The sequence below is a fragment of the Hyperolius riggenbachi genome, chromosome 2 (genome assembly GCF_040937935.1).
Source record: "Hyperolius riggenbachi isolate aHypRig1 chromosome 2, aHypRig1.pri, whole genome shotgun sequence".
Lineage (NCBI taxonomy): Eukaryota > Metazoa > Chordata > Amphibia > Anura > Hyperoliidae > Hyperolius > Hyperolius riggenbachi.
In genome coordinates this window covers 26,523,248-26,549,912 of record NC_090647.1, presented here as the reverse complement: position 1 = coordinate 26,549,912, position 26,665 = coordinate 26,523,248, and the positions used below count along the sequence as shown (strand labels likewise).

The 26,665-nt window shown below is 47.4% G+C and overlaps 1 protein-coding gene and 1 long non-coding RNA gene across 4 annotated transcripts in view; one reads left to right on the top strand and one right to left on the bottom strand.

Moving 5' to 3' along the window:
• Positions 1-26,665, top strand: part of SLCO2B1 (solute carrier organic anion transporter family member 2B1) — a 191,017-nt gene that overhangs the window by 28,118 nt on the left and 136,234 nt on the right. For 2 of the 3 annotated variants that reach the window (XM_068266579.1, XM_068266580.1), the window contains exon 2: positions 22,997-23,096. In XM_068266579.1, coding sequence (XP_068122680.1) covers positions 23,019-23,096 — 78 coding nt within the window. In that variant the 5' untranslated portion in view covers positions 22,997-23,018. Of the gene's footprint in view, positions 1-1,893; positions 1,979-22,996; positions 23,097-26,665 lie in introns of those variants that run through there. The other variant, XM_068266581.1, reaches the window with a different exon arrangement.
• Positions 2,099-26,129, bottom strand: LOC137545398 (uncharacterized). The gene is made up of 4 exons (XR_011026026.1): positions 26,054-26,129; positions 22,251-22,305; positions 22,080-22,168; positions 2,099-2,198 (listed from the first exon to the last, which is right to left on the bottom strand). It is a non-coding gene; the product is annotated as an uncharacterized lncRNA (long non-coding RNA).

Here is a 26,665-nt window from a genome sequence, read left to right as displayed (position 1 = left end):
GAAATGTGTAAGCTGTTTCTCGCTTCTTGTACTGATAGTGAACTAGTTGCGGTGTGTGCTGATCTCTACTTCCTCCAGTATGTACATTATTAGCTGTTACTCTGTGCCTGTACAGATAGTAAACTAACTGCAGTGTGTGTTTATCTCTGCTACATCTACTATGTACAGTATGGGCTCGTTTCCACCATAGCGAATCCGCATGCGGCGCCGACATGCGGATTCGCTTGTTACACTGAAGTGGCCGGGGCTGTTTCCACATGTGCGGCGTGCGGGAGCGATTTGGCGGCGGGCCAAATCTGCACGACGGGACCCACAGAATTTGCCTGCGTCGGGAATCCGTGCGAATCGCCGCTAATGTATTTAATAGTAAAAACGCATGCGTTTGTTACATGCGTTTTTACCCGCGATTTCGCGTGCGATTTCGCACCTTTTTCAATGTTATTTTGCCCTGGCAGTGTCATGGTTAATTTTGCATGGCACCCTGCCATGCGAAATCGCACGCAAAATCGCGGGTAAAAACGCATGCGGAAACGCATCCGCATGCGTTTTTACAAGCCTCGGAATGCCGGCGAAATCGCGTCGCAACAGTGGAAACGGGCCCTATAAGCTGTTCATCTGTGCCTGTACTGATAGTAAACCAGCTGAAGTGTGCGCTGCTCCCTGCTACCCCCAGTATGTACAGTATAAGCTGTTATTCTGGGTCTGTACTGACAGTAAACTAGCTGCAGTGTGTGCTGATCCCTGCTGCCTCCAGTATGTACAGTATAAGGTGTTATTATGTGCCTACACTGATAGTAAACTAGCTGCAGTGTGTGCTGATCTCTGCTACCTCCAGTATGTACAGTATAAGCTGTTACTCTGTGCCTGTACTGATAGTAAGCTAGCTGCAGTGTGTGCTGATCTCTGCTACCTCCAGTATGTACAGTATAAGCTGCTACTCTATGTCTGTACTGATAATAAACTAGCTGCAGGGTGTGCTGATCTCTGTCACCTCAAGTATGTACAGTATAGGCTGTGGCTCTGTGCCTGTACTGATAGTAAACTAGCTGCACTGTGTACTGATCTCTGCTACCTCCAGTATGTACAGTATAAGCTGTTACTCTGTCTGTACTGATAGTAAACTAGCTGCAGTGTGTACTGATCTCTGCTACCTCCAGTATGTACAGTATAAGCTGTTACTCTATGTCTGTACCGATAGTAAACTAGCTGCAGTGTGTACTGATCTCTGCTACCTCCAGTATATACAGTATAAGCTGTCACTCTGTGTCTGTACTGATAGTAAACTAGCTGCAGTGTGTGCTGATCTCTGCTACCTCCACTATGTACAGTATAAGCTGTTACTCTGTACCCGTATAGATAGCAAACTAGCTGCAGTGTGTGCTGATCTCTGCTACCTCCAGTATGTACAGTATAAGCTGAGCCTGTACTGATACTGAAGCTGTTACTCTGTGTTTGTACCAATAGTAAACTAGCTGCAGTGTGTGGCCCCAGGGAAGTCCAGATTTCCTTTTTGTGGCACTGCTCGGGTCTCTTTAAATGGTACACCCTGCCTTTAATTATAAGAATGCAGGAATTCTTTTGTTGCTTATTTATTTATGGATATGCCTCAGGGCCGTAATAATTATTCACAGCTTTGGTAAATGACAGAGGTGAGCACCTTCCCTTACACAGTTGTGTCATGTACTGCATTTGTGGAGCTGAGATTTCACTATTAGCCGGCTGCTATTTCGTTGTGTAACACAATCCCCGTCAGGAATTTATTGATACAAGATTGCCCTCAGTCCAGAGGTTCCTTACCTGGAGGCTTCCAATTGGCCACTAAGGTGACCGACCTGTGTACAAAGGTTATAAAGCCTCATAAAACAAGTGTTCACAAGCTGTATGCAGTTACTGAACAGACACAACTGCTCCAGCAGGCATCTCGTTCAGCCACCTGGGCTAGACAGCAAGAGCAGGAAGAAGGGATAGCTCCACCAAGGTAATGTTTACCGTAATAACTTTATGCTTAGGTAACATCGTTGTATGTATTGACTGGAGCATGTAGGTTGTACATTGCGTCATTTGTTGATCAATCACAAGGTTTGACTTCTACAGCTGTTCAGAGGAAACACAGTCACAACATAAACATGCTCTCTTGAACCAGGTGAGTAAGCATGCCTGCACAGTGTGGCTGCTGCAGATGCAAACCTCCCAACTCTCTGCAACGAGAAAGATGCAAGTATTTTAGCACAAACATATATGGGCAAAAGACACATTCTCACCATACCTCCAGATATATCTCCACCGCATCTCCAGACACATCTCCTAAACTCCTGTGTCCCATGTAACTCTATATGTCCTCTGGTGTCCCCCGATGTCCCCCTGCATCCTCCTCTAACCCCTAGCTCCATGTCGCACTGTTCCCCGCCTGTGTCCTGCAATGTCCCCCTAATCCTCTTCTTCCTCCCAGCTCCATGCTGCTGTGTCCCCAATCTTCAGCCTATGGGGAAGATGTATGGCAACTTGTGTTTCTATTGGAGCTGATGATCTTGTAGGCGGGGCCATGGCTCTGTTATAGGGCCAGTCACTGCACACGCTGAGTTGCAGCAAAGGCACTGATTGGCCCAATGACTGAGCCTTAGTCCTCCCCTAGAGAACACAAGTTGCCATGCTTTTTCCCCTTATTGCCGCTAGGGCTTACTTTCGGGGTAGGGCTTATATTCGAGCATGCTCGAAAATTCTTGCTAGGCCTTATTTTCAGGGGATGTCTTAATTTCAGGAAAAGAGGGTACCATGTCTCTAGAGACACATCTACCACATTTCCATCCAGTTAGGTGTGACAGTTTTCAGCTGCATAGTGACCACACTAGTGGTCAGCCACTGACACGTGTGGTTTAGAAACGCTGCCATTCGGTTGTAACACATTGCACCTGGGCGGCACTCACTGTCCAGAAGATCGGCAATGTGAAAGGGGCCTAATTTAGAGAATGAGCATACAAATTGTAATATTTATGCATACAGATCTGTACAGGCCGAAAATGAGCGACATTAGAAGAAGAAAGAAGGACAGGGGGTTTGCCTCAAAAAAAGTAACTGTCCCCACTCCGTCCCTTATCTTACCCCTAAAGAGGAAGAGTTGTGAGCTGGAGATGGAGACGGAACTTGCAGCTGCACCACTTTGGAAATAAATCGGTGGGAGGAAGACTGATGTGAGGCGAGGAAGGGTTAAAGTACTTTTAGTGATAACATGTGCAGAAGAGTTGTTTAGTGTTGGAAGTATAAACAGCATGAGAGATGGAGGTAGGGGATAACATTTGATGGAATTTGATCCTCTGAAAGATCAGCACCAAAGACGTGAAGCCAGAGCCGGGACAAGGTCCTCCAGCACCCAAGGCTGAGACACCAAAGTGTGCCCCTCCATCCCTCCCACCCGAGCCATCACACACTGATTGCTATTAGACTAAGAGGGCCACAGGGCCCACAACCTCCCCAACACCTTAATATCTAGTTATCTGGCTTGTAGTCACTGCCATGTATCCCTTTTCTTATTTCTCTCTGCCTCAAACACAATGGGGGAATCAGCTGAGTGAGTTGTGCTCCCCCTCCTACACTGTGCCCTGAGGCTGGAGCCTCTCTCGCAGGCCCGTTTCTAGAGCCGTGTGGCCCGTGCTGGCGCCCTGGGTGCCGAAGGACTGTGGGCGCAGTAACGGAGGGGGGAGCCGCAGCCGCGGGGAGGGCAGCCCAACCTCTCCCTCCCTTCCTCTCCGGGCGCCCTCCGTGCTCCCCCCTCCGAGTCTGACTGCACAGGAAGCGCTGTATACAGAGCGCATTAGCGCAACTCACCTCCCTCCCTGGTTCCAATCGCCGCCAGTCTCCTCTTCTCTTCATAGCCGCTCATACACACGCTGCTTCCTGTTTACCCGGAAGCAGCGTGTCAGCGGCTATGAGGAGAAGAAAGAAGAGGAGACCGGCGGCGATTGGAACCAGGGAGGGAGGTGAGTTGCGCTAATGCGCTCTGTATACAGCGCTTCCTGTGCAGTGACAGTCAGACTCGGAGGGGGGGAGCACGGAGGGCGCCCGGAGAGGAAGGGAGGGAGAGGTCGGGCTGCCCTCCCCGCGGCTGCGGCTCCCCCCTCCATTATGGGGGGCAGCTTCCTATCTAACCTATACTGGGGGCACCTACCTAATCTAACCTATACTGGGGGCACCTACCTAATCTAACCTATACTGGGGGGCACCTACCTAATCTAACCACACTGGGGGCACCTACCTAATCTAACCTACACTGGGGGGCACCTACCTAATCTAACCTATACTGGGGGGCACGTACCTAATCTAACCACACTGGGGGGCACGTACCTAATCTAACCACACTGGGGGGCACCTACCTAATCTAACCTATACTGGAGGGCCCCTACCTATCTAACCTGTATTGGGGGCACCTACCTACCTAGCTTATACTGGTGGCAACTATACTGGCTACCTATATTGGAGGCACCTACCTAACTAACCTATACTGGGGGCACCTACCTATCTAACCTAGGATGGGGGCAACTATTCTGACTCCCTATATTAGGGGCACCTACCTATCTAACCTATACCGGGGGCAACTATACCGGCTACCTATACTGGAGGCACCTACCTGGCTAACCTATACTGGGGCACCTATGCCTGGCTACCTATACTATGCCTAGCTACCTATACTGGGGGGACATATAGCTGGCTACCTATACTGGGGGGACCTATAGCTGGCTACCTATACTGAGTGCAACTAGACCTGGGGGGGGGCACAATTTTAACCCTCGCCCTGGGTGTATTTTAGCCTAGAAACTGCCCTGCTCTCTCGCCTCTGCCTCGGCCCGTCCCTGCCTGAAGGCTCTGCAGACACCGAAGGAAAAACAAATAGCCAAACAATTCTTCCCTCAAAATTGCTTTATTGTGTCTCTAAAAAAGCTATCCGTATGGATGTTAGGAGTGGTGCACACCAAGAGCGGTTCTGAGCATTTTTAAAAATGCTGGCGGGTTGAAATCCGCTTGGCTAATGTATTTCAATGGGATGGAGCACACCAGAGAGATTCGTTTTTTTCCCCAAACGCAAACTTAGGTCCTGAAGCATTTTTGCTGATTTCTGAGGGGTTTCTGCCTCAATGTTAAAGGGAACCTAAACTGAGAGGGATATGGATGTTTCCTTTTAAAGCATACCAGTTGCCTGGTAGTCCTGCTGATCTCTTTGGCTGCAGTAGTGGCTGAATCACACACCTGAAAGCGGAAAGCATGCAGCTACTGCAGTCTGACTTCAGTCAGAGCACCTGATCTGCATGCTTGTTGAGGGGCTGTGGCTGAAAGTATTAGCGATACAGGATCAGCAGGAGAGCCAGGCAACTGGTATTATTTTAAAAGGAGAAAAACCTACATCCTTTTCAATTTAGGTTCCCATTAAGTATAGGAAAGTGGAAAATCGTTCTGAAAAGCACTAGATCACAGCGGTTTTCCAAGCGTTTTTATTACAGTAGCTGTTCAGTTACACCTCTAGTATAACACATTTATAAAAAAAATATGCTACATAAAAACGTTCCAAAAACCACTAGGCATGTTTAGAAAATCGCTCCAAACATGCCTAGAATCTCTCTGAGAAACCGCTTCAAAAACCGCTAGCATTTGCGGATACGCTAGTGGTTTTTGGTGTGCACTGGCCCTGAGGTGGTTTAGCAGCAGCTGATGCTGTTTTTTTGGCTGTAGTCCTCCTATATAGAGTGCACATTTGTATAATGTGGGGGTGCAGATGGCATATCACAGACAATTCTCATAGTTCACATTGACCATTGTGAACCAATATTCTGAGTCAATGCGTTGATAGGGCCAGCGCTGCCTTTAACCACCCTGGCGTTCTATTAAGATCGCCAGGGCGGCTGCGGGAGGGTTTTTTTTCAATTAAAAAAAAACTATTTCATGCAGCCAACTGAAAGTTGGCTGCATGAAAGCCCACTAGATGGCGCTCCGGAGGCGTTCTTCTGATCGCCTCGGCGGCCAAAAGTAACACGGAAGGCCGCAATGAGCGGCCTTCCGTGTTATGCTTACTTCGTCGCCATGGCGACGAGCGGAGTGACGTCATGGACGTCAGCCGACGTCCTGACGTCTGCCGCCTCCGATCCAGCCCTTAGCGCTGAGCGGAACTATTTGTTCCGGCTGCGCAGGGCTCAGGCGGCTGGGGGGACCCTCTTTCGCCGCTGCTCGCGGCGGATCGCCGCAGAGCGGCGGCGATCAGGCAGCACACGCGGCTGGCAAAGTGCCGGCTGCTTTTTATTTGGTAAGAATCGGCCCAGCAGGGCCTGAGCGGCACCCTCTGGCGGTAATGGACGAGCTGAGCTCGTCCATACCGCTAAGGTGGTTAATAAGACGATGTCTGAAAATCCCCGCCATCCTCTCTTGTGTGCTATGTAATTGCAGGGTGCTGGCTTTGAACTTTGATATTATTACTACAAAAAGACCTGAAGTACAGTCAATAAGAGAGAACCTGTACTTATTTACTCTTAGAAAATGATTAGCTGTTGTGTTGGTACACAGTGCCATGCTTTATCCCACTGACCCCAGGCCGCCATTTATGACTCTTAAAGAGAAACTCCAACCTAGAATTGAACTTTATCCCAATCAGTAGCTGATACCCCCTTTTACATGAGAAATATAATGATTTTCACAAACAGACCATCAGGGGGCGCTGTGTGACTGATTTTGTGCTGAAACCCCTCCCACAAGAAGCTCTGAGTACCGCGGTACTCTGGGCAAACTGCCACAATGTAACAATGTTCACAGACAGGAATTATATTGGTAGGCGAACAGAGGCGCCAGAAGGATAAAAGTACATAAATTTTTTTAAAAATTGCTGGAAGGAAATGGTGGACTCGCCTCCGTTAAAGCAGACACCAAGGACTGTAAATATATAGATATACACAGAGGTGCCCTGCTTGCTATAACTGAATTGCTGTTGTTTATCCCCTGCTTATTGCCTGAAGAAGTGGGCTGTGCCCGCGAAACGCGTTGCATCTTTGGGGTATTTTCAATAAATGTGTATATCTATATATTTACAGTCCTTGGTGTCTGCTTTAACGGAGGCGAGTCCACCACTTCCTCCCAGCAATTTTTTAAAAACTTTATGTACTTTTATCCTTCTGGCGCCTCTGTTTAGTGTTGGGCGAACAGTGTTCGCCACTGTTCGGGTTCTGCAGAACATCACCCTGTTCGGGTGATGTTCGAGTTCGGCCGAACACCTGATGGTGTTCGGCCATATGGCCGAACTAAGAGCGCATGGCCGAACGTTCCCCGAACGTTTGGCTAGCGCTGTGATTGGCAGAACGTGTCACGTGGTTCGGACCCGAACGCGCTCTGATTGGCCGAACGAGTCACGTGGTTCGGGTAAATAAATACTTGATCCACGTCATTTCTCCGCCATTTGTCTGTGGGTTTAGCTTTGGGTAGGCAGGCAGGGTAGTTCTCTCTCCAGCCAGGCTAGCCAGGGTCACCCCAGTCGTGTCGCTGCTGGGAACAGTAGTACACCGCTCACCCACACTATATAGCATTGTGTTTACTGCCACTCTGTGTCTCTGCTGGAAACAGTAGTACACCGCTCACCCACCACTGTATAGCATTGTGCTCTGTATCACTGCTGGGAACAGTAGTACACCACTCACCCACCACTGTATAGCATTGTGCTCTGTGTCGCTGCTGGGAACAGTAGTACATCGCTCACCCGCCACTGTATAGCATTTCTGTACTGCCACTGTACTGCTGCCAGTCAGAGTGTACTTTAAGGATAAGTGAAATGAAGAAGAAATCCTGTGAAAGAGGGAGGGGCAAGGGAAGAGGTGTTTCCCCTGACGGTTCACGTACAGGCCACAGTGGAGCACTTAAGAAAACCCACTTAATACCGCCCATGTTGCCCAGGAAATCAACCCTCACAAATCCAAAAGAACAGGACCAGATAATTAATTGGATGACCTCTCAAGCATCCAGCAGTGGGTTAAGCAGCACCAGCACATCACGCACGAGGTCCGAGTCCTCAGCCAGTTACAAGGAGCCAGTGGGCACAAAGCTGACACAACCGGCAGCGACACCATGCACACAACTGCCAAATAACCAGTCCGAAGAATTTCCTCAGGACACAATGGGGTATTCGCAGGAGCTATTCCCAGCCCAACAAACTTCCACCTTTCAAATGTCAATGGAACAGCCAGAAATTTTGTGCCCGGATTCACAACCATTTACTGTGGGAAATGCACCGCGCACTGAAATGCAAGGCGAGTCCGAGGACTTTGAAACCCAAATCCCAGAGCAAGTTGGGCAGGAGGGGTTTCAATTGCAGGAGGTCAGCCGAGAAGATCTGGAAGACGATGTTGGAGTGAGCTGCGCAGAGGTTGTTCTGGGGAGCTCTACTCCACGGCGGCGGCCCACAATCACATATGATGAGTTTGAGGAGATGGAAGAGGAGGAGGGTATGGACAATGTTGACAGAGACCCAGATTTTGTATGTGAAGGAGAACATCGCCGTCGTAGCAGCAGCACAGATGAGTCTGTTGAAGAACCCACTGCTGCACGAGTTCGCCTTGTGCCACAAGGTAGGCGGCGCGAAATTTAAGGCACCACAAGCGTGGAAGTTCAAGTGAGATGCAAAAGAGGCGCAAACAGAAATCGCCAGCAAGGCAGGTGCTCCAAAGTCTGGCCTTTCTTTGAAGACTGCAGTGAGGATGGTACCATGGTGATTTGCAAGGTGTGCAAGACCCGCCTGAGCAGGGGGAAAAGTATTAACAACCTCTCCACCACCAGCATGACCCGCCACATGGTATCCAAACATCCCACTCTGTGGGCAAACACGGCAGGACAGGGTACCAGCAACACTGCCTCCCTTGGGGTCACCAGACTCACCACCAGACCCTCCTCAGCAGCAGCAGTAGCCCAGCCATTGCGTGGTTCACAACAACATTCACAAACATCAGACGACGCTGACACTGTCACTTTCCGGAATAGTGCTCTTGAGGTCTCCCAGTCTTCATCAAACACAACAACCAACAGCCCTTCAGTGTGCAGCCCTACGGTTCAGTTGTCTGACTCGGAGATGTTTGAGCGCAAGAGGAAATTGCCAGCAAATGACCCCCGGGCCGTGGCACTAACAGCCAGCATAGCCAAGCTTCTGGCCTGCGAAATGCTGCCATATCGAGTAGTGGAGACAAACAGCTTCAAGGGCATGATGTCAGTGGCCATCCCACGTTACGTGGTTCCCAGCCGCTACCACTTTGCGCGCTCTGCAGTGCCTGAGTTACATGAGCACGTGGTCAGCAAAATAACCCGAAGCTTGAAGAATGCCGTTGCCTGCAAGGTTCACCTCACCACTGACACCTGGACGAGTGAGTTCGGCCAGGGTCGATACATCTCCCTTACCGCGCACTGGGTGAACCTTGTGGAGCCTGGCAGCGATTCCTCACCTGCTACAGCGCGGGTGTTGCCCATGCCGCAAACAGCTGCACCGCCGTCCCTCCCACTGGATAACAACAGCAGCACCTACCTCTCTGACTCCTTCTCCTCCAACGCATCTCAAAGCTGTACCTCATCTGGAAATGCTAACCCAGCAGCAGTAGGATCGTGGAAGCAGTGCAGCACAGCTGTTGGCATGCGTCAGCAAGCGTTGCTGAAGCTGATCTGCCTTGGGGATAAGCAGCACACAGGGGAGGAAATTTGGAGGGGAATAAAGGAACAGACGGATTTGTGGCTGGCACCGCTGGACCTGAAACCGGGCATGGTTGTGTGTGATAATGGGAGTAATCTCATTTGCGCTTTAAGGTTGGCTAAGCTGACACACATCCCTTGCCTGGCGCACGTGATGAACCTAGTAGTTCAGCGGTTCCTGAGGACATACCCAGGCGTGGCCGATCTTCTGTTGAGGGTGCGACGAGTGGCCAAACATTGCAGAAATTCCAGTACTACTTCGGGGGCACTCGCCAAGATGCAGGAGCGCTTCAATCTCCCCCACCATCCCTTTCTGTGTGATGTCCCTATGCAATGGAATTCTACGCTGCACATGCTAGCCCGCTTTTGCGAGCAGAAGAGTGCAGTGGTCCAGTACATGAAGGCGCAGTACCGAGGCGCATCCGGACAGCTGCCAAGCTTCTGTGGATCCGATTGGGCCAACATGTTGGACCTCTGCCAAGTCCTCCAAAATTTTGAGCAATCCACGTTGCTTGTGAGCAGTGACAACTCTTCAGTCAGCATTACCATACCACTGCTGTGTTTACTGAAGAAGTCAATGTTGAAAATCAAGGAAACAGCTGTCATGACGCAACTGGGGGAATCTGAAGGAGAAAACGATCAGCGTGATGATACCAACATCAGGCCATCTGCTTTAGGAAACGCTGCCCCAGCAGCTATGACGAAGAAGAGGAGGAGGAACAGCTGGAGTTGGAGCAGGAATTTCATGCCACCACTGACGAGGGCCAGAGCGGTGCACGTTGGACTTCCACAATTCAGCGCGAATGGTCAGCAGAAGCAGGCCAGGAAGAAGGTGACGACTATGATGCATCACAACAACTATCACAATGCTCACAAGAGGATGATGAGGATTCTGGCAGGACTCTGGCACACATGGCTCAATTCATGCTAGACTGCATTGAACGCGACCCACGCATTGTGCGCATTCTGGACAACACCAATTACTGGGTTTATACCGGTACAAACACAATGTTCCAAAACTGCTTGAAGAAAGAGTCAGACAGGTCAAAATGGAAGAATACCAGCAGGCCCTTGTGGAGACTTTAGAGAGGAGATTGACATCCTCCCCCTCCTCTAGCCAGTTGTACGCCGACAGACTGACTTCCGCAAACCCAGGACGACCAGGAGGGCAGCAAACAACACAAGCCGCAGCTAGTGCCCAAAAGGGAATGGTATCGGCAGCAGGGGCGTAGCAATAGGCCCTGCAGCGCCTGCGCCCGCGGGGGGGCCGGGCTCCCCCCTGGGGCCCGCTCGGGGCCGTTTTTTGGGGGCTGGAGGGGTGGCAGCATGAGGGGAAAGCCTTGCCCACAGTCGGCGGGGAGAGGGGAAGTTCCCCCCTCTCCCTCACCTCGGGGCTCTCCCCTCTGCGCTCCCCTCCAGCTAGTCAATGTGTGTGGGCAGCGGGCAGCGGCGGCGGGATACATACCTTCTTCCTTGCGTTCCATCGCCGCCTTCTCGCTCTAGCGGCTGACGTCACTTCCGGAAGCGGAAGTGACGTCAGCCGCTAGAGCGAGAAGGCGGCGATGGAACGCAAGGAAGAAGGTATGTATCCCGCTGCTGCCCGCTGCCCACACACATTGACTAGCTGGAGGGGGATTTTCAGGTGTCTGCTGCCCACATTACGATTTTCAGGTGTCTGCTGCCCACATTACGATTTTCAGGTGTCTGCTGCCCACATTACGATTTTCAGGTGTCTGCTGCCCACATTACGATTTTCAGGTGCCTGCTGCCCACATTACGATTTTCAGGTGTCTGCTGCCCACATTACGATTTTCTGGTCACTGCTGCCCACATTGCGATTTTCTGGTCACTGCTGCCCACATTGCGATTTTCTGGTCACTGCTGCCCACATTGCGATTTTCAGGTGTCTGCTGCCCACATTACGATTTTCAGGTGTCTGCTGCCCACATTACGATTTTCAGGTGTCTGCTGCCCACATTGCGATTTTCAGGTGTCTGCTGCCCACATTACGATTTTCAGGTGCCTGCTGCCCACATTACGATTTTCAGGTGTCTGCTGCCCACATTACGATTTTCAGGTGTCTGCTGCCCACATTACGATTTTCTGGTGTCTGCTGCCCACATTACGATCTTCAGGTGTCTGCTGCCCACATTGCGATTTTCTGGTGTCTGCTGCCCACATTGCGATTTTCTGGTGTCTGCTGCCCACATTACGATTTTCTGGTGTATGCTGCCCACATTAGGATTTTCTGGTGACTGCTGCCCACATTGCGATTTTCTGGTGACTGCTGCCCACATTAGGATTTTCTGGTGACTGATGCCCACATTGCGATTTTCTGGTGACTGCTGCCCACATTGCGATTTTCTGGTGAACTCTGCCCACATTACGATTTTCTGTCCCACATTACGATATTCTGGTGAACGCTGCCCACATTACGATTGTCTGGTGAATGCTGTCCACGTTACAATTTTTTCTGGTGACTGCTGCTCACGTTACGATTTTCTGGTGAATTCTGCCCACATTATGATTTTCTGGTGAACTCTGCCCACATTATGATTTTCTGGTGAACTCTGCCCACATTATGATTTTCTAAAGGCCCACATTACGATTTTCTGGTGAACTCTGCCCACATTACGATTTTCTGGCCCACATTACGATTGTCTGGTAAAATGCTGCCCACTTTACAATTAATTTACAGTGAAACGCTGCCCCATTACGATTATTTGGCACCTATGGGGGGGGCATCCAAATATTCGCAGGGGGGCCCAGTGATTTCTAGTTACGCCCCTGATCGGCAGTGTCCTTGGAGTGGGAAAATTTTCTGACACCCATGCAGCAGCCCACAGAACAGCAAGCGTGCAGATCCACCTCCAACACCGATCGCCTGGAGAAGATAGTCAAGGACTACATGTCAGATGGCGTAGCTGTGTTGAACAATCCACCTGCACCCTTCAACTATTGGGTATCGAAGCTAGACACCTGGCACGAACTGGCAATGTACGCAATAGAGGTGCTGGCTTGCCCGGCAGCTAGCGTTATGTCGGAACGCTGTTTCAGTGCTGCCGGAGGCATCGTCACAGATCGGCGTATCCGCCTCTCCACAGAAAATGCAGACCGTCTGACTCAAATTAAAATGAATCAATCCTGGATTGGAAACGACTACGCAACACTCCCGGACCCCAACCAAGTAACATGAACAATAAACATCTGTGATGGGTTAGCGTTTCCGGTCCCTGTTTATTGAACCTCTCATCTGTATTACATTTATGACTGCATGGCGACAAAAAGCAAATTGCTATCCGCACGCTTCTTGTCCGCATGCAAGGCCTGGGTTGTTGTGTCTCAAAGCGTGGCCTTCTCCTCCTGCGCCGCCCTCCTCCTGTTCCATCACGTGTGCTGCTGCTGGGTTAGCGTTACCGGTCCCTTTTCCTGGAACCTCTCATCTGTATTACATTTATGACTGCATGCCGACAAAAAGCAAATTGCTATCCGCACGCTTCTTTTCCGCATGCAAGGCCTGGGTTGTTGTGTCTCAAAGCGTGGCCTTCTCCTCCTGCGCCGCCCTCCTCCTGTTCCATCACGTGTGCTGCTGCTGGGTTAGCGTTTCCGGTCCCTTTTCCTGGAACCTCTCATCTGTATTACATTTATGACTGCATGCGGACAAAAAGCAAATTGCTATCCGCACGCTTCTTGTCCGCATGCAAGGCCTGGGTTGTTGTGTCTCAAAGCGTGGCCTTCTCCTCCTGCGCCGCCCTCCTCCTGTTCCATCACGTGTGCTGCTGCTGGGTTAGCGTTACCGGTCCCTTTTCCTGGAACATCTCACCTGTATTACATTTATGACTGCATGCCGACAAAAAGCAAATTGCTATCCGCACGCTTCTTGTCCTCATGCAAGGCCTGGGTTGTTGTGTCTCAAAGCGTGGCCTTCTCCTCCTGCGCCGCCCTCCTCCTTTTCCATCACGTGTGCTGCTGCTGGGTTAGCGTTACCGGTCCCTTTTCCTGGAACCTCTCATCTGTATTACATTTATGACTGCATGCCGACAAAAAGCAAATTGCTATCCGCACGCTTCTTGTCCGCATGCAAGGCCTGGGTTGTTGTGTCTCAAAGCGTGGCCTTCTCCTCTTGCGCCGCCCTCCTCCTGTTCCATCACGTGTGCTGCTGCTGGGTTAGCGTTACCGGTCCCTTTTCCTGGAACCTCTCATCTGTATTACATTTATGACTGCATGCCGACAAAAAGCAAATAGCTATCCGCACGCTTCTTCTCCTCATGCAAGGCCTGGGTTGTTGTGTCTCAAAGCGTGGCCTTCTCCTCCTGTGCCGCCCTCCTCCTGTTCCATCACGTGTGCTGCTGCTGGGTTAGCGTTACCGGTCCCTTTTCCTGGAACCTCTCATCTGTATTACATTTATGACTGCATGCCGACAAAAAGCAAATTGCTATCCGCACGCTTCTTGTCCGCATGCAAGGCCTGGGTTGTTGTGTCTCAAAGCGTGGCCTTCTCCTCCTGCGCCTCCTCCTGTTCCATACGTGTGCTGCTGCTGGGTTAGCGTTACCGGTCCCTTTTCCTGGAACCTCTCATCTGTATTACATTTATGACTGCATGCCGACAAAAAGCATGTTACCTGTGCAAAGAAAACAGACATTTCCCGCATTTAAAAGACAGTTTTCCCTTTGAAACTTTAAAATCGATTTTCTCAAAAACTATAAGCTCTTTTTGCTAAAAAATTTTTCCTCTTGTACCCACTCCCAAGGTGCACATACCCTGTAAATTTGGGGTATGTAGCATGTAAGGAGGCTTTAAAAAACACGAAAGTTTGGGTTCCCATTGACTTCCATTATGTTCGGAGTTCGGCGCGAATACCCAAACATCGCGGCCATGTTCGGCGAACGTTCGTGAACCCGAACATCCAGGTGTTCGCCCAACACTACCTCTGTTCACCTACCAATATATTTGAGTCCACCCCAGGTGGAGGGGTGATCTACCCCCTTTCTTCCTATCTACAGAGAGCGACTTCTTAATCCTGAGTGAGGACAGGTCTAATCTCCTCACCTGCCTAATGAGTGGTTACCTAGGTGGTAACCTGTGTTTGTGAGTATTACCATCTCACTGTTTCATTTATCCAATCAATTTTGACATACTACACCATATTGGGCTCTCGATTTCTCTTCAACTTTACAGACAGGAATTAGCTGTTTACAGCTGTCTCTAACGGCCAAAACAGCTAGGAGCAGCTACATAACCTGCCCACAGTAAAAATGTCACCATGTAATAAATGTCAGAATGTAAATCAGGGAGAGGAAAGATTTTACAATGAGCAAACACTGACTAAATCATTTATACATAATTATGGTAAAAAATGAGGCACTTTTTTTAATACATTATTTTCACTGGAGTTCCTCTTTAAGCTACCTATACACTACGCCAATTTCTCGTCAATATACAGCAGATTCGATCACTGTTATCAAATCTGCTGTAAAATCGATAACGCAAATGTTGACCGATCGATTCTGTCAATCTGTCCCGGCGGAAAATGTTTCTCGATCGCGGGCAGGTCGGGAGTGCATCGTTAGCGGCGATAAATTCGGCAACAACCGACGCAGCATAGCGGCAGCAATACATTACGTGTCCGCCGGCGCAGGTCCCCGGTCTGTGATGACACTTTCTCCATTTGGCCTGGACAGGTAATGTATTGCTGCTGGCCAGGGTAGCACACGGGTGGTGGCGAGCAGGTGGCAGCTCCACGGGTTGTGTATAGATTTCAAACTGAAATCGATTCAAAATCTGTGTGCAGTGTATAGGCAGCCAATAGATCTGATCAGATTCAATCAGAGAGGGATCTATCTGTTGGTTGATCTGGTGGCAATCGACCAGTGTATGGCTGCCTTTAGGCTGTGTTCACAGTGGGAGCTAGTGGTGGCAGAAATTATGCCTATGTGTAATTACGCATCGTAATTTGAAATTACGCATCGTACTCGTAATGCTAAATTTGCAGTAAATGTTATCGCTAACCGTAATTATACATGTTAGCGCAATGTACGCGTAATTTCAGACACAAATGTTTTTCCGCATATGAACCAATTTTTGCATTGAATATTTAGATAATAGCTAGCCACGCATGTGCCCTATACTGGCTGATAAACGCATTTATTATGAACATATTTTTCGCATTGAATATGTAGTTTATGGGCGCGCATGCGCAGTACACTGTCAAATAGATGCAATATTTTCACACATTGGGCCTGATTCACAAAGCGGTGCTAACAGTTAGCACCCTGGTGAAAAGCCCTTTATCACGCCTAAACTCAGTTTAGGCATGATAAGTTTAGGTGTGATAAGTTTAGGTGTGATAAGTTTAGGCATGATAAGTTTAGGCATGATAAGTTTAGGTGTGATAAGTTTAGGTGTGATAAGTTTAGGTGTGATAAGTTTAGGCATGATAAGTTTAGGTGTGATAAGTTTAGGCATGATAAGTTTAAGCACCAACTGCGTTAACACCGCAGTGCACAGCTGATCAAAAGTTTTGCGCTAGCAAAGTCTGGTGCACTTTGCATAGAATTTAATGGCGCTGCTTTGCGTGCAAGACTTTGCACGCTATCTACACTTATCTAAACTTATCACGCCTAAACTGGCTTTTCACCAGCATGGTGCAATGGTTATCACGCCTAAAGTCTCTAACTGGGTTAGCACCGCTTTGTAAATCGAGCCCCTTGGGCTCGATTCACAAGAGTGCTAACTGTTAGCACGGCCATTTTCGCGTGAATTTTCACATTGCACGCGATCGCGTTTTTTTGCGCAAAACGATAACGTTTTCGCACGCAAACGCGAATTTTCGCGCGAAAACGTTATCGATTTCGCGGTAAAATTAGCGTTTGCGCGCGAAAATGTTATCGTTTCGTGCGAAAATTCACGATCGCGCGCAATGCGAAAATTCGCGCGAAAACGGCCGTGCTAACAGCACTCTTTTGTGAATCAAGCCCATTGAATGCAAATTACATGTAATTGCCTAATTACAGGCGTAATTACGATTTGCAAACATAGTATGCTGTACCTAATGTAATCGCAATTACACAATGCATAATTGTGTAAAATTACGCAACATTTTGCTTAACCACTTCCCTACCACAGGTTTTTCCCCTTAAAAACCAGAGCATTTGTCACCTATCAGCACTTCTCCCATTCATTCCCCAATAACTTTATCACTGCTAATCACAACTAAATGATCTATATCTTTTTTTTTTTCGCCACCAATTAGGCTTTTTGGTGGTAGTATTTGTTTTTAGAAATTACTTCATTTTCTATGCATTTTAAAGGGAAAAAGAGTAACAAAATGAAAAAATACACTATTTCTCCATTTCCATCCATTATAGTTTTAAACTAAACAATGTTACCATAGGTAAAACCCACACATTTTATTTGCTAATTTGTCCTGGGTATCCCAACATTTGAATTTTGTTCCTAGTACAATGTATGGCGACAGTATATTATTTGGAAATAAAGGTGTATTTTTTCTGTTTCTTAACTTTTTATGAATGATCACTGCCATTGGCTTTGGCAGCAATCATTCACTATTTTGGGCACTCTGATTGGCTGGAGGGAACATAGTTCCCTCTCACCAATCAGAGCCCGCTGGTGACCATACGTGCGTGCGTGCACGATCATGCTCGTGCACGATCGCGTGCAATAAATGTACTTATTTATTATTTTTGATTGATCACAGCCATTGTCTTTGGCTGTGATCATCCTTTTCTGGGGGGGGGGGCCCTTCACTGGCTTTAGGGAACACAGTTCCCGTCCACCAGCGGCTTGCCGGAGTTGTGGCCAGGCTTGCGCGCGCATGCGCAATCTCGATCGAGCCCGCGATCACTACAAAAACTTTTTGTATTTATTTTTATGGATGATCGCTGCTGCTGCCTTTGGCAGCGATCATCCTTTACTGGGGGCACAAATAGACTTTTGGGAACAGAGTTCCCGTTTCCCAACAGCTGGCCGACGAGACGGCCCCTCGTTGCCCACACTGAATCAAAACAGAGCGGTAGGTATATACACGCTCCTGATATGCAGGTGAACTTTACAGGGGCGTATATACACGTACCAGAAATCCGGAAGTGGTTAATCATAATTGATCCATTACCAGCACCACTAGTGGCGAACCCAGCATCAGAACACCTCCTATATCTATATAGTGCTGTATATTGGTATGTAGCCCAGGCTGACAAGCTATGCAGAATTCTCCCCCTGAGCTTCCTGGGAGACCAGGTATATTTTTTACTGGCTTTGGAACTCTCAGTAAACAAACATTCCTCAGAGCTGCACCTGCCAGCAGAAAATATGTCGCCACATGTGATAGATTTCAGAATGTAAATCAGGGAGAGGAAAGATTTTACAATGGACTAACACTGACTACATAATTATTAAATAATATTGTAAATAAATAAAAATATATATTTATTATGTTATTTTCACTTCAGTTCCTGTAAGTTACTTCTACATTTTCCGAAGGGTAACAGGAACAGCCAGAAACTGCTGAGTACAGAAACGACTGTATCAAACAAGCACTTGTTGAATAACACACTGGGCATTGTGAATGCTTACAGAACATCGCACATTACACTGTGCTAAATATCATGCCAGGAATCTACAACAAACCACATATACAAAACAATTACAAGCTTAGTAAACCACTTCACCCCAAAGGGGTTTTTACCCTAACGGACAAGAGCGAGTTTCACCTTTCAGTGCTCATCCCTTTCATTTGCCAATAGCTTAATCACTACTAATCACAATGTAATGATCTATATCTTACATAGTTACATAGTTACATAGTTATTTTGGTTGAAAAAAGACATACGTCCATCGAGTTCAACATGCTCGATTCACAAAGCGGTGATAACCCAGTTATCACGCCTAAAAGACTTTAGGCGTGATGACCTTTTCACCACTGAGTTATCACCGATTTTTCCTGCTCTTCGCGCGAAGTTACCGCGTGTAAGCGCGTTCGCGCGTACGCGCGTGAGAGCGCGCGCAAAGTCCCATAGGGCTTAATGGGAGCTTTGCGCGAAGCGTCGGGTGTTGCGCGCGCACTTACGCGTGTACGCGCGTACGCGCGGCAACTTCGCGCGAGTTTCTTCTTATCATGCCTAAAGTGACTTTAGGCGTGATAAGGGCCTTTTCACCACGGTGCTAACACTTTGCACCGCTTGGTGAATCAGGCCCTTTAGGCGTGATAACCATTGCACTATGCTGGTGAAAAGCCAGTTTAGGTGTGATAAGTTTAGGTGTGATAAGTTTAGGCATGCTAAGTTTAGATACGTTTAGATCGCGGGCAAAGTCCCGCACGCAAAGCAGCGCCATTAAACTCTATGCAAAGTGCACCAGACTTTGCTAGCGCAAAACTTTTGATCAGCTGTGCATTGCGGTGCTAACCCAGTTGGTGCTTAAACTTATCATGCCGAAACTTATCATGCCTAAACTTATCACTCCTAAACTTATCACACCTAAACTTATCACACCTAAACTTATCACGCCTAAACTGAGTTTAGGCATGATAAAGGGCTTTTCACCAGCGTGCTAACTGTTAGCACGGCTTTGTGAATCAGGCCCGACCAGTTCAACCAGTTGTTTTTTTCAACTCCAATTAGGCTTTTTTGGGGTTGATATTTGTTTTCAATAATTACTTTTTCTATGCATTTTAAAGGGAAAAACAAGGGAAAAAAATGAAAAAATACACTATTTCTCCAATTTCATCCCCTGTAGTTTTAATACAAACACTGCTACTGTACATAAAACCCACACATTTAATCTCCCTATTTGTTCCGGTTATCACAACATTTTAATTATGCCCCTAGTACAAAGTATGGAAACAATATATTATTTGGAAATAAAGGTGTATTTTTTCTATGTCCCCCCCCCCCCCCCCACACTATTTTCACGCTCACGCGCATAGCGGCAGCAGCACGGTTTCACTTATAAAAACGTCCTGGAGCCATTAAGTGGTTATCTTGTAAACTTGCATGTAAGCCTAATTTTTCGGCATAAAAAAATGTGCTGAAAAGTTATCCCCTCGGCTTATATGCGAGTCAGAGGAGCAGAACGGGTGGTGGAGAAGGTTTTGTTACTGGCAGAGGAACGTAAGGATTGTGCACTAGTGACCCTGCTCTTGCCAGCTGTCCCCTGTCCGTGCCTCAATCCCCTGCAACATGGTGTGCAGAGTGTGCTGCTAAAGAGTACCTGTGTGGCTTGTGGAGCAAATCAAACAAGCAACATGACAGCAGTGCAGTGATTGTGGATTCTTCCTGTGTAGCAATCACTGTCTTATATCTATGACGCCATCTAGTGGCATCTTGAGACACAGATGTATTATTCTTGGTGCATATCTGGCTTTGAGGGTAGGGGATGACTTGTACTGGGGGCAGAAATGGCTACTGGGGAGGGGGCTTATACATGATTCAAACACTTTTTCCTGGTTTCTGAGGGGAAAGTGGGTATCTTGGCTTATACGCAGGTCGGCTTATATGTGAGTATATACGGTACCACAATAATATCACCTTGCAACATTTCTAGGATATTTTGGCAAACAATGTGACTCGAAATGTACATTGCCATGTGATAATACCTTTGGCAAAAATGTAAGATTATTCCTACAGCTGACGGATAGACATGTCATGGCAGTCAGCCTCCAGCGGGAGGGGGCGTGGCTTCACACTTGCTGACAAGGTGTAAGCAGGCAGCAGAAGATCGCTAAGAATCTATGAACTGGAACTGCATTAAAAACTAAACTTGAAAATTTCCGTTGCTATCTGGGACAATAGGGATCGTTGATGACTTACATGCCGATTGAATGAAATATGTATGCAGCGATCTGTTAGTAAATCTTCCAGAAAATCTCATTGTGTGTATCTAGCATTATAGAGATAGTGCAGAGGATGGACAGAAAATAAATCTTTATTTTTTTCAGCAGATCAAAAAAAATATATATAGGTAGAAAAAAACAATTTCCGTGCAACACTGAATTAGAGATGGCCCAGACAGTTCGCCAGCGGGCAGTATTCTGTGAACTAAGGCCTGTTTTTGTTTGTTTGTTTGTTTGTTTGTTTTCTTTTTTTAATTACGTTTACATTTTTCCCATAGACTTTAATGGAAGGCGAGTGGCCGCCGACTGTAACAGACCCCTCTGCGTACGGACCCCCAGCATATGGACCTCCCTGCGTACGGACCCGCGCTGTGTACGGACCCCCTCTGCGTACGGATCCCCCTGCATACATACCCCCTCTGCGTATGGACCCCCCAGCGTACGGACCCTCCCTGCGTACAGACCCCCTGTGTATGGACCCCCGCATACGGACGCCCCCTGTGTACGGACGCCCCCTGCATACGGACCCTCCCTGCGTACGGACCCTCCCTACATACGGACCCCCTCTGCATACGAATCTCCCACGTACGGCCCCTTGCGCACGGACCCCCGCTGCGTACAGACCCCCCGAGTACGTGTGTATGGACCCTCTGCATACAGACCCCCCTGCTTACGGACCCCCCTGCGTACAGACCCCCCGTGTACGGACCCCCCGTATACGGACCCCCTGCGTATGGACCACCTGCGTACGGACCCCCTGTGTATGGACCCCCCTGCGTACGGACCCCCTGCGTACGGACCACCTACGAAACCCCATCAGGAAAGGATATATGTAAATTTACAATACCGTTAGGTTTGCTACATTATCTGTCATTTTCCCGCATTTAAATGTATACTTTTTTCCTATGAAACTTTAAAATCGATTTTCTTAAAAACTATAAGGTCTTTTTTCCTCCTGTAGTTCCTGTCCCTATCCACATACCCGAGTGTTTCTAACATCTATGGGGGCTTTGCTATTAACTGTTAAAGTCGGCGGCCATTCGCCTGCCACTAAAGTCTATGGAGAAGATTTGCTAATTTTTGATGTTCGCTACATCTCTACACTGAATATTTTAGTCATCTGCCAGGCTGAAAAAAAAAACTATGAAAATTTTTACCTGGTTAGCGGTAGCCCTGAGTCAGGCTCGGGTCAGAAATCTGCAGTTTAGAGTAGTAACCCCGAGCCTGACTCGGGGAAGCTGCAGGGAGGTGAATGCAGATCCTGCCTACAGCAGGCCTTTGTAACTCACCTCCCCAGGGAGGGAGGTTAGCAAACAAAGAAACAAAAAAAAACTATTCTTTAAAATATGAATGGAAATTTCTTGACATCACCTATCATCATAATCTGCATATTGTTAAAGGACAAAAAAAAACATGAACTTTAACACATTTCTTAAAAACACTGAATGGTAAAGAAAACAGTGCAAACTACAATGCATATGATAACATACAGGGCATGCTTATTCCATATTGCATCCATATAAAGTAGCGTGCATACCTGCCTTGCATCTGTGGAATTCACAGTAAAGTATTGCCTAAAGCATGTTTCGTGACCACACTGTCACTTCATTCAGGTACATCACTTTTCTTGAAAAAAAAAACAATGTTCATCAAGTTCAACAAGAGGATCATTGTGTTTCAAAGTATTTATTTATACCTAAGATGCTACCTGCCACCTTATGTCACTTCCTGCTCCTGATCATCAGGCCACCAATTTATTCAATCTGAAATTGAAAATTGCATGCAAATGTCAAGCAAATGATATGTAGCCCGGTAAAACCATACCCTTCATATTTAGTCTTTGCCGAAATCTGTCTCACTGCCAAAAGTGTAAAGGGAACCCCAGGTGAGAGACATGTGGAAGCTGTCATACTTATTTCCTTTTAAACAATACCAGTTGCCTGGCAGTCATGCTAATTCTCTGCCTCTAATACTTTTAGCCATAGCTTGAACAAGCGTGCAGATCAGAAGTTTCCGACTGAAGTCTGACTGGATTACCTGCATGCTTGTTTCAGAGTTGGGATTCAGAAATTACTGATGCATGACAAATCAGCAGGATGCCAGGCAACTAGTATTGTTTAAAAGGAAATAAGCATGGCAGGCAGCAGCCTCCATATTCCGAATCCTCTCACCTTGGGTTCCTTTTGAAACAAACACTTAATGATCTGAGTGGCTTTCCAGCCACCTGATAACCTGTATCCGCTCTTTTGTCCTGTGTGGTCAATCTAACATGAGACAAGGATTCTGATTGGCCGGTTTGATCAGCTGATTCCCTTGTGGCCCAGTTTTCTTTTCCCGCCACTTTAAAGCAATTGGTCAGGTCATCCCCAGCCCAGCCTCAGTTATATACAGGATACGTTATTTATATGTCCCTGCTGAATAAGACATTTATCCAGAATTCTGTATTTCATGCAGGATCTAAAATCTGTACGAAAAGATGACGGCAACCAGTCCGAAGAGCGACACCCAAACTAAGAGGAGCGGGGCCTGCTGGAGTCCCCTCAATAACATCAAGGTAAGAAATAATCACAAAAAATGTCACATTGGGGTTTATTTCCTGTAGTTAGACCAAATCTGGACTGCATGATATAACCTTTATCTCATGATACCTGAGAAAGTTTCTTGGTAGGAGTGATGAAACTTCTACAGTAGTACATTAAAGTGAACCCGAGGTGAAAATAAACTGATGAGATATACCATTATATTTAACCCCCTACTCCTAAAAATGACTTTAAGTATCCCAGGATCTTTTTTTTTTTTATTTAATTTAAACATTTACAAAGTAGGTTGAATGTTTTACTCTCTAATCAGTGGCAGCCTATTAAGTGTCCCAGAGTTACAAAAAAAGGTCAATAGTTCATGTATTCTATCTCTCCCTGCCCTCAGAAGTTGTATTCTGCCAGGAAAACTTTTATGGCTGTAATTTGCTTATCAGTGATGTTTACTATATTCCTGACAAGGTACCGGCAAGACAGAAGCTGTCACTTCCATGCCTAGAAATTTTTTTTTCTTCCAACAATACATTTTTATTGCACACCAATAAAAAATGACAACAGTTGTAGTAAATGGTACATTTAGAGGTGAAATTATTGACATACATTGTGAAGGATATTCAGCATTAGGAGATATTCTTATCCTCAACTGGTAAACTAGGTCCACCTACATCCAGTAACCTAATCCGGCTGGATGAGGTGAAAAAAGTCACTCAGTAGATTTGTGCTACTGGAGCAGTGGCTGATTGCCATCCACTAGCTTAGATTGCAAGGTAGATGTCATAAGGATACATTTGTCTTGATACAGTATAGATTTGCTTCTTAATTTAGGTATGTCATATAATATACGATTCTCTATACAAGAGGTGAAGACGGTTTGTATAGACTGATGTCTAGTACACTAAATAGTCTCATTAAAGAGAGTCTGAAGCGAGAATAAATCACGCTTCAGACCTCATAGATAGCAGGGACATGCGTGCCCCTGCTAAACCGCCGCTATCGCGCCGCTAAACGGGGGTCCCTTCACCCCCCAATCCCCTCGGTGCAGCGGGGGAGCGCTTCCTGGTTGGGGCAGGGCTAACCGCCGCAGCCCTGCCCCACGCGCGTCTGTCAGCGCGTATCTCCGCCTCTCCCCCGCCCCTCTCAGTCTTCCTTCACTGAGAGGGGCGGGGGAGAGGTAGCGATGCGCCGCTTATAGACGTGACTGGGGCAGGGCTGCAGCCGTTAGCCCTGCCTCCAGGAGCGACCAAGTCTGCAACCAAGTGTTGCAGTGGGGGGTTTGGGGGTGAAGGGACCCCCGTTTAGCGGCGCGATAGCTGCGGTTTAGCAGGGGCACACATGCCCCTGCTAACTATGAGCTCTGAAGCGAGATTTATTCTCGCTTCAGAGTCTCTTTAAAACATGTATAACCAATAACACAGAAAAACGCTATAACAAAACCTAGTTCTATCTGCTTCTAACTCAAGGAGTTTTTGAGTCTTTATGAATGTTCTGGTTGTGTACCCATTCTCTTGATGGAACTATCTGTATTGATTGGTTTGGTAGTCGTGTAATTTGCTCTCAGGTTTGTCTCCAGGATCATATTACGCTTGTAATAGGATAATAGACATTGGAATTCAATTGGGTCAGAAGATTTCCAGGAGGTGGTAATCATGTATTGTGTTGCCATAATCCGGTGACAGATATGCATCTGTGAGGGTAGATCTATTTTATCTAGCTCTATACATAGAAGAGCTAATTGAGGCGATCATTTAAAATCGGGAGAGATATTTCGAATGATATATCGTTCTTTTGTATGCCTAGAAATTAACTCTTTCAGGCAGCAAAATAAAACAAGTAAAACAGCCTGGTTATTATTATGTTTTGTACTGTACATACACATGTTCATCTCATCATGTCACATATCGCCTCGAGAACACTTTAAGGTTTACTTTCTATAATTAGAGCAAACATGGGCTGCATGATATAAACTTTACCTCATTATACTTTAAAAAGTTTCTTGGAAGGAGCAATTTAACATCAACAGTAGTACCCTACGGCCAGGCCCGGCCCTAGACTTTTTGCCGCCTGAGGAAGGGGGTATTGGGCCTAGCGGCGGGGAGGGGGGTCGGACCCCCCCCTCCCTCGCCTGGGTCCCCCGTCCTCCACTTCCCTCCAGCTTTAAAAAGTTGCGTGGCTGGCTGGCTGGCTGCAGCTGTAAGAGGCAACGGGCGGGGATCACTCACCTCTTCCTCGTTCCAGCCTACCCTGCGCTCCACTGACGTCACTTCCTGCTACGCCGCAGGATGTGACGTCAGTGGAGCGCACGCTGGAACGAGGAAGTGGTGAGTGATCCCCGCCCGTTGCCTCTTACAGCTGCAGCCAGCCAGCCAGCCACGCAACTTTTTAAAGCTGGAGGGGAGCGGAGGATGGGGAACCCAGGCGAGGGAGGCCCGCCGCTAGGCCCAATACCCCCTTCCTGCCCGCTATCCCCTCCAGCTCGGGCGGCCCCTCACACCCACGGACGGGCGGGTGCCGCCCCCCCAGAAGTGCCGCCTGAGGCAAAAGTTTCACCCCGCCTCATGGGGGTACCTGCCTACGGCAAAGTAAAACACAATTAAAAAACCCTAGACTTCATGAACATGTACCCTGCAGGAGAAATGTACAGGTGATGCTGCTGACCTGTAATCAGAGACTGGATATATAGACTGTGGGAACAAACACAATGCCACATTCCTAGAGATCCCAGTCCTGTAACCGCTTGTGAAAAGCCTTTTCTTGTCGTTCAATGATGAATAAGCCTTTTTTTCTGTAAAGCAATATTATTCTATGTCTCTTTTTTGGGTAATCCCCTTTGGGCACGCTATGCGCTCCATAACACGTTGTGTAACCTGTTGTGTAACACCTACACGTGTTTGTATAACCTGTGATAATAATACTGACAACCTTTCACTGTAACCTGGACTTGCAGAACTGGAATCACAAACAATGCTGTGCTTACCTAGACTCTTATGTCATACATGCCAGACTTGGATTTCAGTGCATACCCCAGCCAAGAAATAACTAAAGAGGCAATCTGCAAATAAAGAAAGCATCTTGTATAAATATAAAATATTATGTACTGTCATAGCCTAATTTCTCTACCATATTACGTATTTATATAGCACTGCCATGTTCTGCAGGACTTTACAGAGTACATAGTCATGTCACTGACTGTCCTCAGGGGAGCTCACAGTCTAATCCTACCATAGTCATAGTCTAATGTCCTACCATATTATTATTATGTATTTATATAGCACTGACATCTTCTGCAGCACATTACAGAGTACATAGTCATGTCACTGACTGTCCTCAGAGGAGCTCACAATCTAATCCTACCATAGTCCTAGTCTAATGTCCTACCGTATTATTATTATGTATTTATATACCACTGACATCTTCTGCAGCACATTACAGAGTACATAGTCATGTCACTGACTGTCCTCAGAGGAGCTCACAGTCTAATCCTACCATAGTCAGAGTCTAATGTCCTACTATATTATTACTATGTATTTATATAGCACTGACATCTTCTGCAGCACTTTACAGAGTACATAGTCATGTCACTGACTGT